Source organism: Echinops telfairi, unplaced genomic scaffold (genome assembly GCF_000313985.2).
Source record: "Echinops telfairi isolate 266 unplaced genomic scaffold, ASM31398v2 ScPeMD7_443;HRSCAF=831, whole genome shotgun sequence".
NCBI lineage: Eukaryota > Metazoa > Chordata > Mammalia > Afrosoricida > Tenrecidae > Echinops > Echinops telfairi.
In genome coordinates this window covers 185225-200802 of record NW_022104341.1, presented here as the reverse complement: position 1 = coordinate 200802, position 15578 = coordinate 185225, and the positions used below count along the sequence as shown (strand labels likewise).

The 15578-nt window shown below is 44.2% G+C and overlaps 1 protein-coding gene across 1 annotated transcript in view; it reads right to left on the bottom strand.

The window, feature by feature from the left end:
- Positions 1 to 5038, bottom strand: part of SIKE1 (suppressor of IKBKE 1) — an 8246-nt gene extending 3208 nt beyond the window's left edge. The window contains exons 1-4 of the mRNA XM_004699145.4: positions 4812 to 5038; positions 4506 to 4611; positions 3282 to 3424; positions 1979 to 2092 (exon numbers count right to left, since the gene is read on the bottom strand). Coding sequence (XP_004699202.1) covers positions 1979 to 2092; positions 3282 to 3424; positions 4506 to 4611; positions 4812 to 4970 — 522 coding nt within the window. The 5' untranslated portion in view covers positions 4971 to 5038. The remainder of the gene's footprint in view (positions 1 to 1978; positions 2093 to 3281; positions 3425 to 4505; positions 4612 to 4811) is intronic.
- Positions 5039 to 15578: the final 10540 nt, after the last annotated feature.

Here is a 15578-nt window from a genome sequence, read left to right as displayed (position 1 = left end):
TTAAAAAAAAAAAAGAGAGAGAAGAGAGGAGTGGAGAGGCTTGAAACCTCAAGTCTCCTCCCAGTAACAGTATATACCAAGTAGAGAGATTGCAGGATCACTTGGTATTTGTATTTGCACTTGTTTAAGGAAGCACCAGGCTGTTTTTCATAATGGTATTATAATTCGGCTATTCTCCCTGCGCCCCTTCCTCCCAACCCAGCAATATCTGAGCATTCCAATCTCTACATCTCCAGTACTTATTATTTTGTTTTTTAAAATTTTACTGAGTGTGTCAGTGTGAGCTGGTGTCTCACTGTTTTAATTTGTGCTTCTCTTTTAGCTAATGAATGTAAACATTTCTTTGTATGATGGCCATCTGGAAGTCATCTTTAGTAAACTGTCTACTCATGTCTTACGCCTTTCAGTGGTGATTGTTAACAGGGCTAATTGTTAATGCAAAAACTTGGAGCTCTAACATGAGAATTGGTCAATTTTGCATCCTGCGGGGTGTGCAATGAGCCATCACAGAAACAGGAAGTGAGGATCTCACTACCATCAGGAAAAAGAACCAGGAGTGGAGTGTGGTTTTGGGGCCCATGCTGAACCTCCTTGATTCAGAGACAGAGCTGTGGTATTAGACAAGTGGTAGCACTCTGGGCAGTACCACCAAGAACAGAGTGGTGCCCTTCCTGGCCTATGGTGCTCGCTTTTGGAATGGGGTACCTCCAGGCACTTAATTGGAGGAGTTAGGTGTGTTCACCCAGGGGCTAGGGCTGAACCCTTTGGGGCTAACACTGACAGCAGAGTGGAGTGTCCCTTGGGCATTTACCAGCAGCACTAAAAGAGCTTTGTAACATTACCTGAGGAGCCCTGATGGTGTAATGGTTCCATGTTGGGCTACTAACCATTAGGCCAGCAGTTCTAAATCACCAGCAGCTCCTTCCTTAGAAGGAAAAAGGAGAACTTTCTACTTCCGTAAAGAGTTTCAGACGTGGAAATTCATGGGCAGTTCTACCTTGTCCTACAGTCACTCTGAGTCGGCCTCAACTCGATGGCAGTGATTCTGCGAATACTATCTGAGTAGGGCAGAGGTTAAGGGGAAGCGTGGCTGACAAGCTCAGGAGCAGAGATGGATGAGAAGAGACTGTCCTGACAGGAAGAGCTGTATGTTTCTTGAGGATTTCTGATCCTGAGCTGTAACATGTTAACAATTCTGAGCACTTTCTAAGAGTTCTGAATAGCCACTGGAATGAATGGTCAAACCCAGTCGGGAAGTAGAGGGCTGTGGGAGGGGCAGGTGGTATCAGATAGTTAAAAAAAAAAGTTTGAAGGATGGAGGCAAGTCTGACCTCCACCTTATGGGAATCTCCTGTGGGCTGGTGCCCCACTTGTTAAGTCACAGGGGCTGGGCATCATTCCCATGCCGCTTTGTACAAACGGGCAGGGATCATAACAGAGCTCCGTAAAATGCAGCAAACCATCTACTGAAACCTTTTTTACTTAATGACTTACGGGCACATTAAGGCTTCGGGTCTTTCTTTGTATGTGTTTTTAAAATATCAAGGGGAACTACATGTATGGCTTAAAAAACAAACAGCAGTCCTATGGCTTTGTTCCCACAAAGGCAACCATTTCTAACACCTTCACCCATTTCTTTTGGAGTTTACACATCTGTAATTCTGAGTAACATAACTGTTACAACGCCTGGTCATCACTTTAGGCATTATCTATTGACTGCCTATGGTGGTAAATGAGGATGTTTAGCTCTCCACCATCCCCATTTGAGATATTGCACCTTCTAGACAAGCCATAATTTGTATTTTCAATATTTGCTGTCCCTCGGATTTCCTTTCTTGTAAAAGCACGGAGCAGTTTTAATTTTAAGTCATGAGCACATATGCAACATGACTACAGCAACAGCATCGTGATAACACTTATCTTTCAGACGCCATGAAAAGTCCCTGAAATCGTGTGAGCGTAGTCACCACAGCCTTACCTCTAACTGGGCTAGCTTCTCCTGAACCTTACAGAACTGGTCGTCATCCACCTGAACGGCTTTCCTCATGACTTCTCCCATTTCACAGATTCTGTCAATTTGACTTTCAATTTCCTGTGATGATTTAAGAAAGAAAAAGATGATCTTCTCCACAGACACGAAGCTCCTGAGAACATAAGCATTATGTGTTTAAAATGTTCAGTTACTCTATCATACAGAGCCTATGTTTAAGCTTCACTATATAATCAATGCCTTCAGGAATAAAGCTATAATAAAGTGGCCTTGTAAGCGTCACAAACATTTTTCTGTTTTCAAAAGGCCAATTCTAGTAGAGTCAACCATTAGCTGTTGGACAAGATGGACTCCATTTCTAAGTTGCTTGTTAGCTTGTTTGAACACTCCTCGGCAGGAGGCTTACCACATTCCAGGATGCCTTTTTTTAGTGGCCAGATCAGAAAGCTTTCCTATATCTTCTTCATTGTTCAGAGAACTGGTCCTACTTTTCTCCTCTGGACCACAGAAAAGTAAAATTCATTTTCCTCCTCTCGGTGAAACCCATTCGGATGTGTAAATGTAGGAGGCCGAGTGGTACTGTGGGTTCGGTGTTGGGCTGCTCACCCCCACGTTGCAGCCACTCGGAGGGAGAAAGATGAGGCTGCTTCTTCCTGGAAAGATTTACAGACTCAGCAACCCTATACAGGGTTGCAATGAGTCACATTCTACTGGAGGGCAGTGGGTTTCGGTTTGTATTCCTGAAATACACCCCTCATGAAATTCCACCATAGCGAACACAAAGGCTTCTAGCCATTAATCTACGATGAAGTGGTGTGCCATGTGTGAATGTACCATGACAACTATAACGCACTCTAAAAACACAAGAACAATGATTGGGTCTCCAAATTAAATGAGAAGCAGCCGTGAGTACAGAAATTTTGCGACATAAATTCTTAAAACAGCTAATAATAATGATGCTTTGTTATTTCATTTGATGCCTTCAACACTAACTAGCATTGTGTTTGGTGTTCAAAGCTAAGCCTTTGTGAATACCATTGAAAAAGAGCTTTGTGTGGTTGTGGAGGCAGGTCAGGTGAGCCCACACCAGTGAGTCCACTCAAATAAGAAGGCTGAGGGGCTCCTTCACCCTCTTCGAGTCCTAGCGTTACAAAGCGAAAACAAAATACTCAGCAAATGTGATAAATATGAAGGGAAAACAAGGTTAGTGTTTTCTGATAACAATCATAAAAATCTGAAACAATTCCCAGATTGTAAGTTGACTTAGAATTTACTCATCAAAGTTTCTTACTGCAGAGTGAGACTGGTGAGCTCTCAGGACTGGTTCGGCATCTGCTGCTTTCTTAGCAACCATCAACTGTAACATCTGTTTCCGGTACTTGCTCATGATCAGCTCCAGGGCATCCTGGTGTTCCTCCAGGGAAACCCACAGCTCTATCGAAAAATGAAATACCTTGCGGGTGATGTCTGGGAGACAGCCCCCGCCCCCAGCCCAAACCAAACTATTAACAGTTGGAATTTTATGACACTCATGTTACACTGTGAAATCCAAAGCTGTAAATCAGTTTTTAAGTTCACAAAACCAAACAGCTAAAGTTTATGTGAAAAATAACTTCCTAGCCAGAGACACTACAGTCTGTTAGACCAGCCTCGGATTTGGAATCAGAAGACCTTCCAGGTTTGAGCTCAGTTCTGTGACTCACTGGTTTAGTATTCTTGGGCAAATCTTTTAATCCACAGGTTTCTCAATCTTATTTGGCCTACCGTGCCCTTTACATATATACACACACACACACACACACACCTCAGCACCCACCTGGCAATGAAAAACCTTTGCACCACAGCCCATAATCTAGGATAATGTACTAGGTATCTGCTTTTGCAGGCCCCCAGGATGTTCCTGCCCTTCCCCCACCCCCAGCAGTATCACCCACTTTGGTAAAGAGTGATTTATCCTCTTGGAAATGATTCATGTACACTATTCTAATAATACCTATTTGTCTTGTTTACATCAGTATGAATATATGAGAATACAATGTGATTATATGTGAAACTCTGAAATTCACACACTAGTAGCTATCATTAATAATGTCCTCGGTCAAGTCTAAGAACATACAATCCTGAGGATAAAATTCTGTTCTTCCATCTTATGCAAGAACATTTTTTAAAAAGCTAAATTTTAACTTTAATGTTTATTTCAATTATTATTTAAACATTAAATATTAAATTCTTTGAGGATATTAATTCTTTTGTTATTCACGCCATCGTCGGGAACGTTTATTCACACCATACAGTAATTCAACTCTATTAAGCAAGCAGTCTATAAATACAAAATGTTAGATGACCTTGAAAAAGAAAATTTCAAAATTAGTTTATTTTCACTAGGCTAGGATGGGGCAACTTCTTTTAAAAGCATTTACCTTGAAATAGTTAACAGGATGTGGACTTTTGTGTTGCAAGAACTTCCGAACTGCGACTGGGGGAAAAAATGTATACACACAAAAGCCTGACTAACCTCTGTTTTCTTGCTGCAAATCTCTAATCTGTGTGTTCTCTTGGGACAGGAGAATGTGAGGCTTGTATTTGGTCATGTCCTTCGCATCGGGCGCATCCTCTGGATACTGTTCAAACAGAAACAGACAGACTAAGCGCCGACACATTGAAGAGTCAGGAGTCAGGGCTCAGGTAGTAGTCTCAGCCGCGTCCGCGCGGAAGCCTCACCGCCGTCCGCTGCGACCAAGATCAAGTTCCCACTTTCCCGGAGACGCGTACACCTCCAGCTCCCAGACCCCGGGGGCACGGACCCCGCTCCCGGCCTGACCTGGTCCGGAAGCGCTGCCCCCGCCTCCCGCATGGCTGCCACCCGCCGGTGCAGGGCCGCCGACTGGTCCACGAGCGCCTCCGCGGCCGCATCGTGCTCCCGCAGCCGCTCCAGCAGCGTCTTGGCGTCTGTCAGGATCTTTTCGATGGTGCAGGTCATAGCGGCGGGGCGACCTCTCCCGTCCGCGCCGCTCGGCAGCGCTATCGTGTCCCCCGAACCAGGGCCAGTGCAGCCTGCGTCACTTCCGGGCAAAGCCGACCGGGCGCCGAGTCCTCTGCGCCTGCGCACTGGCAGCCGCGCCGCAGGTTGGCCCGCTCTAACCTGTGGCTTCTTCTGCCTCTTCCCCCTTACTTTCCTGTTCCCGCAGCCGGATGCCTTTCTCTAATCTCTTCTCTCTCTCTCCTCATTCATCTCTTTTTGCTACTGGCTTTTGATTGATAAGTGAGAGAAAGATGGGGCTCTCTCCTCCCGTAGAGTTGAGTTACAATCTCAGAACTCACACTGGCAATTCTATCCTGTCCTATAGGGTCGCTATGAGTCGGCATCCACTCGATGGCCGTGAGTTTGTTTTTCTGGTTAATTAATATAGGTGTGTTTTTTTTTTAAGTCAGTGATATTCTCTGATTGTCTCTTTTTCTTCAGTTTAAATTAAATTAGTAACATTGAAAACAACAATAGCGAGAATAAGCGTGATTTTTTGTGTTATTAGTTTCTAAGAGCTTTCCTTAAGTTTCTATCCTCAACTTTTGTTCTTTCTCATTCATTATTTAGTAAATATGTTTGGAGGGTCTGTGTTCTAGTCACTGTTTAGTCTTTGGGAATATTGTGGAGAGAAAAAACAAAACTGCAGGTGTTACATTGTAGAACAACACCTCCATGGGCTTCTTGACCACCATCTTTAGGGAAGCAATCCACTCCACCACCAACAGCCCAGTGGAGCTCGGCAATAACTTCAGTGGTCCGCAAACCTAGCTCTGTTAGGTTTCTCCAGTGGGAAATACCTCGGTTCTTGGCTTTGCACGAGAAAGAATTCACGCCAGAGCCAGGTTTGTGATCCAAATGGGTTTTTAAAAAGGACCAAAGAAGTTTCAGGTTTTACAGTCACTGAACAGGGGCAACCTCATAGGACTGCGCACCCACACGTGGTGGCCTGAGGCCAGAGAGAGAGAGAGACCACAGCATGACATAGCGGAAAGGGAAGAAGCAGCCAAGGAGGAAAGGGAAGAAGCAGCCAAGGACAATGGTCTCGAGCTTCCGGCTTTTAGGGCCTTCAGCTGGGAGGTGTGGTGCCGGTACTGGTTGACCCCATTGACTGAAATAAGCCCTTCTGGACTAGTTGGGGCCCACCCAAGTGTACTGCCTACCTGGCTCTGAGGCCTGAATTTGAAACATGCCCAGTAGACACCCTTGCCCCTGTTCTGCTACCTAATAGCTCTCTTAATTACATACCTGGTGGCAGTCCACTTTGCAAGTGAGCCCCCTGTCCAAAGGCACTCAGCTTTTCTCCCTGGGAAACCCACTGCTCTGTCTTGTGCTCTTTGGGGACTGCCTCTACTGCTGCTACTTCTGCAACACTTCTCTGATGTCACAGCTCTGTCTCCTAGATCAAGAAGGTTCAGTGCAGGAATACCTCAGGGTCTGTCTTAGGCTGGGTTCTCTACAGAAAGAAAACCAGTACAACTTATATGAGGGGATACTCTACCCCCTAAAAAAACTCCACAAAACAAATCTGAAAAAAGCTCCACTGGGCAGAGCTTTCGTTGTATGCATTTTCCCCACTAGGCAAGCATAAAGCAACCCGCTCTGAGTTAGTGCACCCAGTGGCATTGCCTAGGGAGGTTCTCTCTGGTCACAGTGAATTTTTTTGTACAAGCAGTTTGTTTGAATCTCATTTTTTTGTGATGGCCAATTTAAGAGAACAGTGTGCAGCTGTGAAAATGCCACAGAAACTATTGTGATATTGAACACAGTTTACAAGGACAGCACTTTAGGAAAAATTCAAGTGTGTGAGTGGTTTTCTCCTTTCAAAAAAGGTGAAATGTTGATTGATGACAAACCTCGTTTGGATGTTCGTCAACTTCCTGACTGGATGAAAATGTCAACTAGTATCACAGTTGGAGTTCGTTCCACCAAGTCAGACTATTAATCAAGCTTTCTATTTAGTGGTTCTGAAAAGACTGTGTACCAGTGCAACAAAAAAAGGCCTGGTTTGTTGCAGATGGGCCACTGGGTTTGCCACCACGTCAATGCACCTGCTCATATAGCCATCTCAGTGCGCCAGTTTTTGACAAAAAACAACATGCCTCCCTTGCCCCACACACTTTACTCACCTGACCTCCCACCATACGACTTCTTTCTGTTTCTGTGAATGAAGAGAGACATGAAAGGAGAGCAATCAGAACATGTAGAAGAGGCGAGGGAAAAAAATGAGGGAGTTGCTGTCAGCCGTACAAACAGATGAGTTTGAAAAATGTTTCCAAGAATGGAATCTCAGATTTGACAAATGTATTAAGTGTAACGGAGAGTACTTTGAGGTGATAAGGTTGTTTTGTAAAAAAAATTTATATAGCTCTGAAAACAATTTCCAGGTTTTTTGGGGTACCCCCTCATATGTAAAGAAAGAACTTTATATTAAGACAGTATTCCATCCAGCCAAGTCCAGCTCAAGTCCATGAGTAGCCAGACCCATTTGTAGCCAGACCCCTCTTTGGACTCACGTAGCTTCAGGCCCAAGATTCAGAACAGTGAAGTGGGAAGCTGGCTGGTGGGTGCAGTCTGGGATCTAAGGCCAGTGAGAGCAGGGCAGTGTGCTGACAGTGCCTAATTGACAGGTTGGATTTCACACACACACCCCACACACACAGCTGCCATCAAGCTGACATAAAACCTATCCATCACAAGGAGGAAATACTCCTAGCAATTAGTTTACCTTTCTGCAACTCATCATGTCATAGGTGATATTTGGAACTGCCTTCATCTACCACCCATTTTGTATTTCCTTTATCCTCAGTAGTAGATTGTGGCTCTTTTCAGGGCAGGGTGACCCAAATATTCATTCCTGAAAGGTCTGAACCATTAATAGTCATGTCAGAATTTGGCTGCTATAGTTTTTCATTGATTTTAACACTGACATGGTAGTACTAAGAGAAGTCCCAAGGAATCTCTTGGATTCCAGACATGCTCTTCTTTAACACCTTTATGTAAGACCAATCTGATTTCCCCTTTGTAGTCAGAATCAGTCACATCACCCAATACAATAACTCCTTTCTTTGTCAGGGCATCTGTAGTATTAAATTAAATTTGGAGGGGGGTGAGGGGCCAGCCCCCCCCACTGCTACTACCTACGGGTTCAGTAAGCACAATTGTACGGCTGAGATATATATATTATATTAAAGTCATCGAGAGCATGAAAGATAAAAGAGATATTACAATGATGCAGTCAAACACGTTACATGGTAGCATTGCTCACCTCTGCCCTGCTTGGTGGTCTTCGTGGGGGGAACCTGGTTACGAGAGCAGGAGCAGCCTCGGGGATGGAGAACCCAAGAGCCAGAGAGGGCCCCGGGGATCAGGGAGAGCCTCTAGCCCCAGAGCAGGGGAGAGCCTCCTGGGCTCCAGAGAGAGCTTCTTCTGTATTGCTAACCAACCATTATATCACTTTAGGGGGACATGATTACAGAATCACATGTCACAGGAAGGGGCAGTACAATAGGCAGTACAACAGTACATTGTAGGAAGGGGATCTATGATAGGTATAAGCGTAACAGGAAGGGATGAGCTAGGGCTGTGCCCATAGGAATGGGAAGGTCTAGGGGTATACATGTGACAAGATGGGCGGACCCTAGATTCATGATGGCAGTCTAATCTTGTTCATCCTTGGGTGGGTTTGACCTCTCTGGTGTCTTCTACAAGGAAACAGACAACTACTATCCTTATCAGAAGGGAGTGGGCCCTACTTGTTGTGGGATAAACAATGGTGTCTGCTTGATCTAGACAGCTGATAACTCTCAGGGAGAATGACCCCCAATCCACTCCTGATGACCTCCAAGTGTACAGTCATTTTCAAGCAGCTAAGTCTGGTATATATTTGGGGGAGACAGCTTGAGAGAAATCCTTCTGTTTCCCACAGGGATCCAGAGATATGAGGAACTTCAAGTGGGTGGTGATGCATTATAAACTTCCAGTTTAATGAAATCAGTATTGTTACTCTACGTGGGAATCATCACCATTTTGGAACTAAGACCTTTATACCTGAAGAGCATAGGTTTACAGGGGCAGGAGGTAAACATTTTGTGAGTGGGTCACTAGAAGTAATAGTGAATGGTACCATTCCCATTTCCTCCCTTTGGTTCCTGGACCTGTGAATTCTGGCTGTTAGAGAAATAGCACCACACATGGAAACTGTTTTATAGCATTTACAGTCTTCTGGAGAACATTGCCCAACCCTTCAAGATATTGCCACCTACCTGGTGCCATAATTGTATCTTTAGAAGCTCACTCCATTGTTCTATCAAGCCAGATCCTTCAGGACAATGGGGACGTGATAAGACCATTGAATTCTATGAGCATGAGCCTATTGAAAATAATTTTCTATGAAGTAAATCCCTTGATCCAATGCTAGGACCATACTAGAGGATATGGCATGCAGGGAAGGTAAATCCATATCCAAAATTAAGCGTCTATTTCAGTAAGAATAAAATGCTTCCCTTTCCATGATGGAAGTGACCTGATAATCAAGTTGCTAGTTGATCTTCCTGAGAAATGGTCCCATATCTCACACTCAGTGTTGGTTTCTGGCAGATAGGATAATCAGAAGGATCAGTAGTCAAGTCAGTCTTGAGTGAAGTCTCTGTTGCTGAGCCTATGCGTACTTATATACCCTGCCATGATGGCCACTTTGTTCATGAGCCCGTTGGACAATGACAATGGAAGCAGGGTGACTGGTTTCATAGAACGTGTCATTGCTTGCTAAAATCCTTCCTACATCTTAAAGGCTTGAAGGTAAATAAGCGGCCATCAAGCTCAGAAGCAACAAAGCCCACATGGAAGAAGCACACCAGCCTGTGTGATCACAAGGTGTCGAAGGGATCAGGTATAAAGCATCATCAGAACAAAAAGTCTTACCATAGTGAATGATGGGGGGAGTGCAGAGTGGAGACCCAAAGACCATTTATAGGCCACTGGAGATCCCCTTGCAGAGGGGTCTCAGGGAGGAGATGAGCCAGACAGGGTGCGATGTAGCAACAATGAAAAATACAACTTTCCTCTAGTTCCTAAATGCTCCCCACCTCCTACTATCATGATCCGAATTCTACCTTGCAAGTCTGGCTAGACCAGAGGATGTACACTGGTACAGATAGGAACTGGAAATACAGGGAATCCAGGGCGGATAATCCCTTCAGGTCCAGTGGTGTGAGTGGCGATACTGGAAAGGTAGAGGGAGAGTGGGTTGGAAAGAGGGAACTGATTACAAGGATCTATATGTGACCTCCTTGGGGGACGGATGGCAGAGAGGTGGGTGAAGGGAGACGTCAGACAGGGCAAGATATGACAAAATAATAATTTATAAATTATCAGGGGTTCATAAGGGAGGAGGGAGCAGGGAGGGAGGGGATAAAATGAGGACCTGATGCCGGGGGCTTAAGTGGAGAGCAAATTTTTGAGAATGATGAGGGCAATGAATGTATAAATGTGCTTTACACAGTTGATGTGATGTATGGATTGTCCTATGAGCCCCTAATAAAACGATTAAAAAAAATTCTTCCTACAAAATCTTCCCTTTTTGGCTATTCAAAAAAGTCTCTTGACATTCCTCGTCCCCACATCTCTTTGTCACCAGTTTTGCAATCATGCTCCTTTCAAGACCCAGGTCATCCCAGCAAATCATTGGCCAGAGCCTATGAATCATTAAACAGTTGTACATATGGCCATTTCTCCTTTTAATCAAAAAGAACAACCAGGTATACTACTTGAAGTTCTGCCCATTGGGAGGATTTCCACTCACCATTGTCCTTCAAGGGGGTCTCAGAAAGGGTCTGTGATGCTGCTTGCAGTTAACAGTGTAGTGGGGAGTAGCACATACATGACCTCTATTGGCTTCCTTATTGCCGTGAGACAGGGATCAGACAGGTTTCCACTGTCCATCCTTCATTACCTTTTCTGACACCACCTGTTCCTCTGGCATGCTACATCCATGCAGGGTTTAAGAATTCATTGCAATGGCCACGTAGAACTCAGAGATACTCCTCACAATTAATTCATGGGGTTGGGTAGGGAAATATGTTAAAATGAGTCAGGATCAGCGAATAGTAAAGATGCAGCCATTGGTCTACGGTAACACCTTTGCTCAGGCAGTAACCAAGTCTCTCGGGCCCTCAGCCTCTCCACCACATGATCTCTTGGTTTCTGCCGCTGTGGGCAACAAAGCCTGATGGTCACTTGGTTTCACATAGTCCCAACGTCGTGGGTCAGAATTGGAGAATGTACCCCATTGTCTTGGTGTGGCTCCTTTGACTCTTCATGCAAGTTTCTGTACATCTGGTCTCATCAGTCCCCACCACTTCAGACAGAGATCTTGGATGTGCTCTTCCAAGGGTCCTGGGATGTTTCGCTGTTTCCCAGATGGCTCTTAAACACGGGGGAATGGCTTTGATGGAGGTGTGTTTTGGGTCTTTTGGTCAACCATATCACCAAGGAAAATGAAGAATGGTGTCTTAAATCATACCCTCTAATAAAACAATCTTAAATACATTTCCTCATGGAAACAAAAAGTGTGATTTGGTTCACACCCTTTACTCAGGTCAAGACTTACCCCACCTTAATTCTGTAACTCACTATGTTAGACAGGGTTCTCTAGAGAAACAAAACCAGGACACTTGTGATTTTATATATATTTATATAGATAGATAGATAAACAACTATTAGTCTATAGAGCAGTACAAATGGCTCAGTCCAACTCACTTTTGTGAGACAGCTAATACACTGGCAGTCCTTCAAGTCTTGAGGGCTGCTGTGTACAAGTCAAGGAAGCAGACAGCCAAGTCCTCTGTAAATCAATTCAGGCTATCTGGCCACAGGCATCAACAGTCAGCCAGATGACAGGGTCCAACAGTCCCCAGCTCAAGCAATGTATACTCCAGTAGCATGGCAAAGCAGGTCTTGAAGGAACCTCAAACTACAGTGACACAGTCCATGGGTTAGGTGTCCCACAGGTAATGTAGCTTGCAAATTGAGGCAGAGAACCAGCTAAGGCAGCCGCACACGGGTCTGATCATCAAAGAGCAAGAGACAAGAATGGCTTGTTGAGCCATTTATCTCTCCACCCTTCAATTAATCCCACATGTGTTCATTGGTCAGGTTGGCACAATAAACCTACTTATCACACCCACTATTTGTCAGATTGTCTTATTGTGGCGGCTTGTGTGTTGCTGTGATGCTGGAAGCTATGTCACTGGTATTTCAAATACCAGCTGAGCAACCTAAAGTCAACAGGTTTCAGTGGAACTTTGAGACTGAAAACAGACTATGAAGAAGGAATTGGATGTCCATTTTGGAGGAAGTAGCTGCAGAAAACCTTATAGATAGCATAGTAATCCTGTCTTCCAAAATAGGATCGTAACCATAAGTATAGAGTCCAGAATTGTAATACATCACTGTGGTAGATATATAATCGTTTGTCAATTTGAGAATTAAGAGTGTAGGGGTGGAGTCTCGCTTGTCAATCAGATCATAACCAATGAGGCCTCTGTGTGGGCATGGCCTTCTCCTGAGAATTCTGGGAAATCTGGGACTTCTTTCTCCTTGGAGGCGGGAGACACTTCTCTCTCTGCTCACACTCTGGGAGACATTGCAGCTGACAAGACACATGGAACTACCCTAGTGCCCTGAGCCAGACAAGCCACATGGATGCAAACAGACCTCTGAAGCCGGAGAGGCCACAGGGAGACCCCTGCCAGCACTGAGGTGCTTACAACGCCACTGGACCCAAAGACTTTCTACCCACTGGCTTGTGATCATCCTGAATTTGGCTTCACTGCATGTGTTCCATGAGTTTGAAGAGTACTTTAAGATTGGTATCAGATATATGGGCTAATATCAGACTTACGGCCTTGGACTGGACTGGGTTGAGATGTTTTCTTCATGTACAGTTACTCTTGTCTATAAACTTCTTCCTTATACACATATGTGTGTCCATGGATTTGTTTCTCTAGCCTACCCAGACTAGCACAATGACATAAGGAATTATGGCAAGAAGGGCAATATTTATTGACTACCTTTCATTTTGCTGCTGCCCACTTTTCAGTGTTACCTGTATATCATGAAGAACATCTGTAAACCAAGCACAGGTGTGTTAGGCTAGGTTGATTAGAGAAACACCTCCAGTGATACCCATTTATGTGTAAGAGAGAGCTTTATAAGAAGTGACTAACTATACATCAAGCAGACATCTCAATCCAGTTCAGATTAAAACCACAAGTCAATACTAGTCCAAAAGTCCCTCTTCAGACTCACGCAGCCACATGCAATGATGCAAAATTCAGGAAGCTCACAGGCCGGTGGGTGCGGAGTTGTGTGTTTCCAATGGCAGTGGCTGCATCATAGGGTTCATGCAGGTCTCAGCATGGCTCATCAACAGGAAGGTGAAGACAGAGGGGGAAGGTTCCCAGGACCCTCTTATGAGAAGGCCATGCCCACAAGGAGGTACCATTATGCTGTGACCTGATTGACAGGCTAGACTCCACTCTTACACTTTCATATATCAAATTGACATGAAGTTATGTAATCACCACAGCAGGTTTTTTCTTCTTCAGCCAACTGATCAGAAGGAACTCCTCATGAAGTCTTAGGTGCAGGCTGGGAGAAGGAAGGTTCTGTGGCTGGAGTAGAACCATGAGAATATGTGCCACTTTGACATAGAGCTTACTTGTACCTTCAGGTCCTGCTCTAGCTCAACATAACACTTCCATTTAAGGATAAAGTGCTGCTATGCACATTCAACCTATAACCGGTTCAGACAATACACAATTCATGATGACATGGTGACTTGGTGGCCCATGGCAAGGCATTTGGTCTGTACTAAGGCTCGGTAACAAGCCAAAAGTTGTTTCTCAAAAGGAGAGTAGTTACCTGCAGAAGATGGGAGGCAGGGCTCTGCTCTAAAATGCAAACTGCTGTTTCACCAATATAGGTCTGCCCCAAACTCAAAACTGCATATCTATCTGCCAGTGTCCCTTCTAACACAATTGGATCTACTGGGTCATATGGACCATGTGGCAGAGTGGATTGCATAACAGCCTGAAACTGGTGAAGAGCCTTCTCTTATCCTGGGCTCCACTAAAACTAGTAACTTTTTTAATCACTTGAAAAAATAGGCTAAAGTAGCATATCCAGACAACTGCTTTACCAACTGACTGGAAGAGATCCAGATTTGTACTCATTCCAAAGAAAAGTGAACCAAAAATATACTCAAAATTTATAACAATACTATTGATATTGCACACAAGTAAACTTTTGCTTAAGATCGCACAACAACAGTTGCAGCAGTACATTGACAGGGAGCTGCCAGAGGTTCAGGCTGTATTCAGAAGAGGATGTGGAACAAGAGATATCATTGCTGATGGCAGATGGATCTTGCCTCAAAGCAGAGAATACCAGAAAGATGTTTACTCGTATTTTGTTGACTATGCAAAGGCTTTCAATTGTGTGGAGCATAATAAACTGTGGGTAAGTTTGAGAAGAATGAGAATTTCAGAACACTTTACTGAAAGTGAGGAGAAATTAAAGCACTTGCTGATGAAGATCAAGGATTGCAGCCTTCAGTATGTGTTGCAACTCAATGTAAGGAAGACCAAAATGCTCACGTGTCATCTTGATAAATGGAGAAAAGGTTGAAATTGTCCAGGATTTTTGTCTTGCTTTGATCCACAATCAATACTCATTGAAGTAGCAGTCAAGAGACCAAAAGACATATTGCATTACATAAATCTCCTGCACAAGACCTCTTTAGAATATTGAAGAACAAGGATGTTACTTTGAGTCCTAAAGTACATCTGACTCAAGCCATGGTATTCTCCATTGCCTTATATGCATGGAATTGTATGTTGGACATTGAATAAGAAGACTGAAGAAGAACCAATGCATTTGAATTGTGGTGCTGAAGAAGAATACTGAAAATACCACGGACCAAGGAAAGGACAAACCAATGTGTATTGGAAGAAGTAAAGCCAGAGTGCTCCTTAGAGGCAAAAATGGCAAGACTTTGTCTTACATACTGACATGTTTTCAGGAGAGACTAGTCCTTTGAGAAGGACATCAGGTTTGGTAAAGTAGAAGGGCAGCAAAAAAGAGGAAGGCCCTCAATGAGTTGGATAGACACAGTGGCTGCATCAATAGGCTCGGGAATAGCAACAAATGTGAGGATGGTACAAGACTGTGCAGTGTTTCCTTCTTTTGTGCATAGGGTTGCTATAGGTTGGAGCCGATTGACAGCACTTAACAACAGCAGCATATCCAAGTGAGGGATATATCGTCTTCAAAACCCAGAGTCACAAGCTGGGTTGTGCCTCCTTTTTAGTTGTGGGAGGGGCTAGATGCAATTACTCATCCTGAACTTTAGTAAGAATATTTTGACATACTCTACAGCACTGGACCCCTAGATATTTCACTGGGGTTCAAGGCATCTGGATTTTTGTCAGACTAATTTCCCACTCTTTATCACTTAGATGGTTTATCAATCAACTTAGAGTCATTGGTACTTCCTCCTTATTG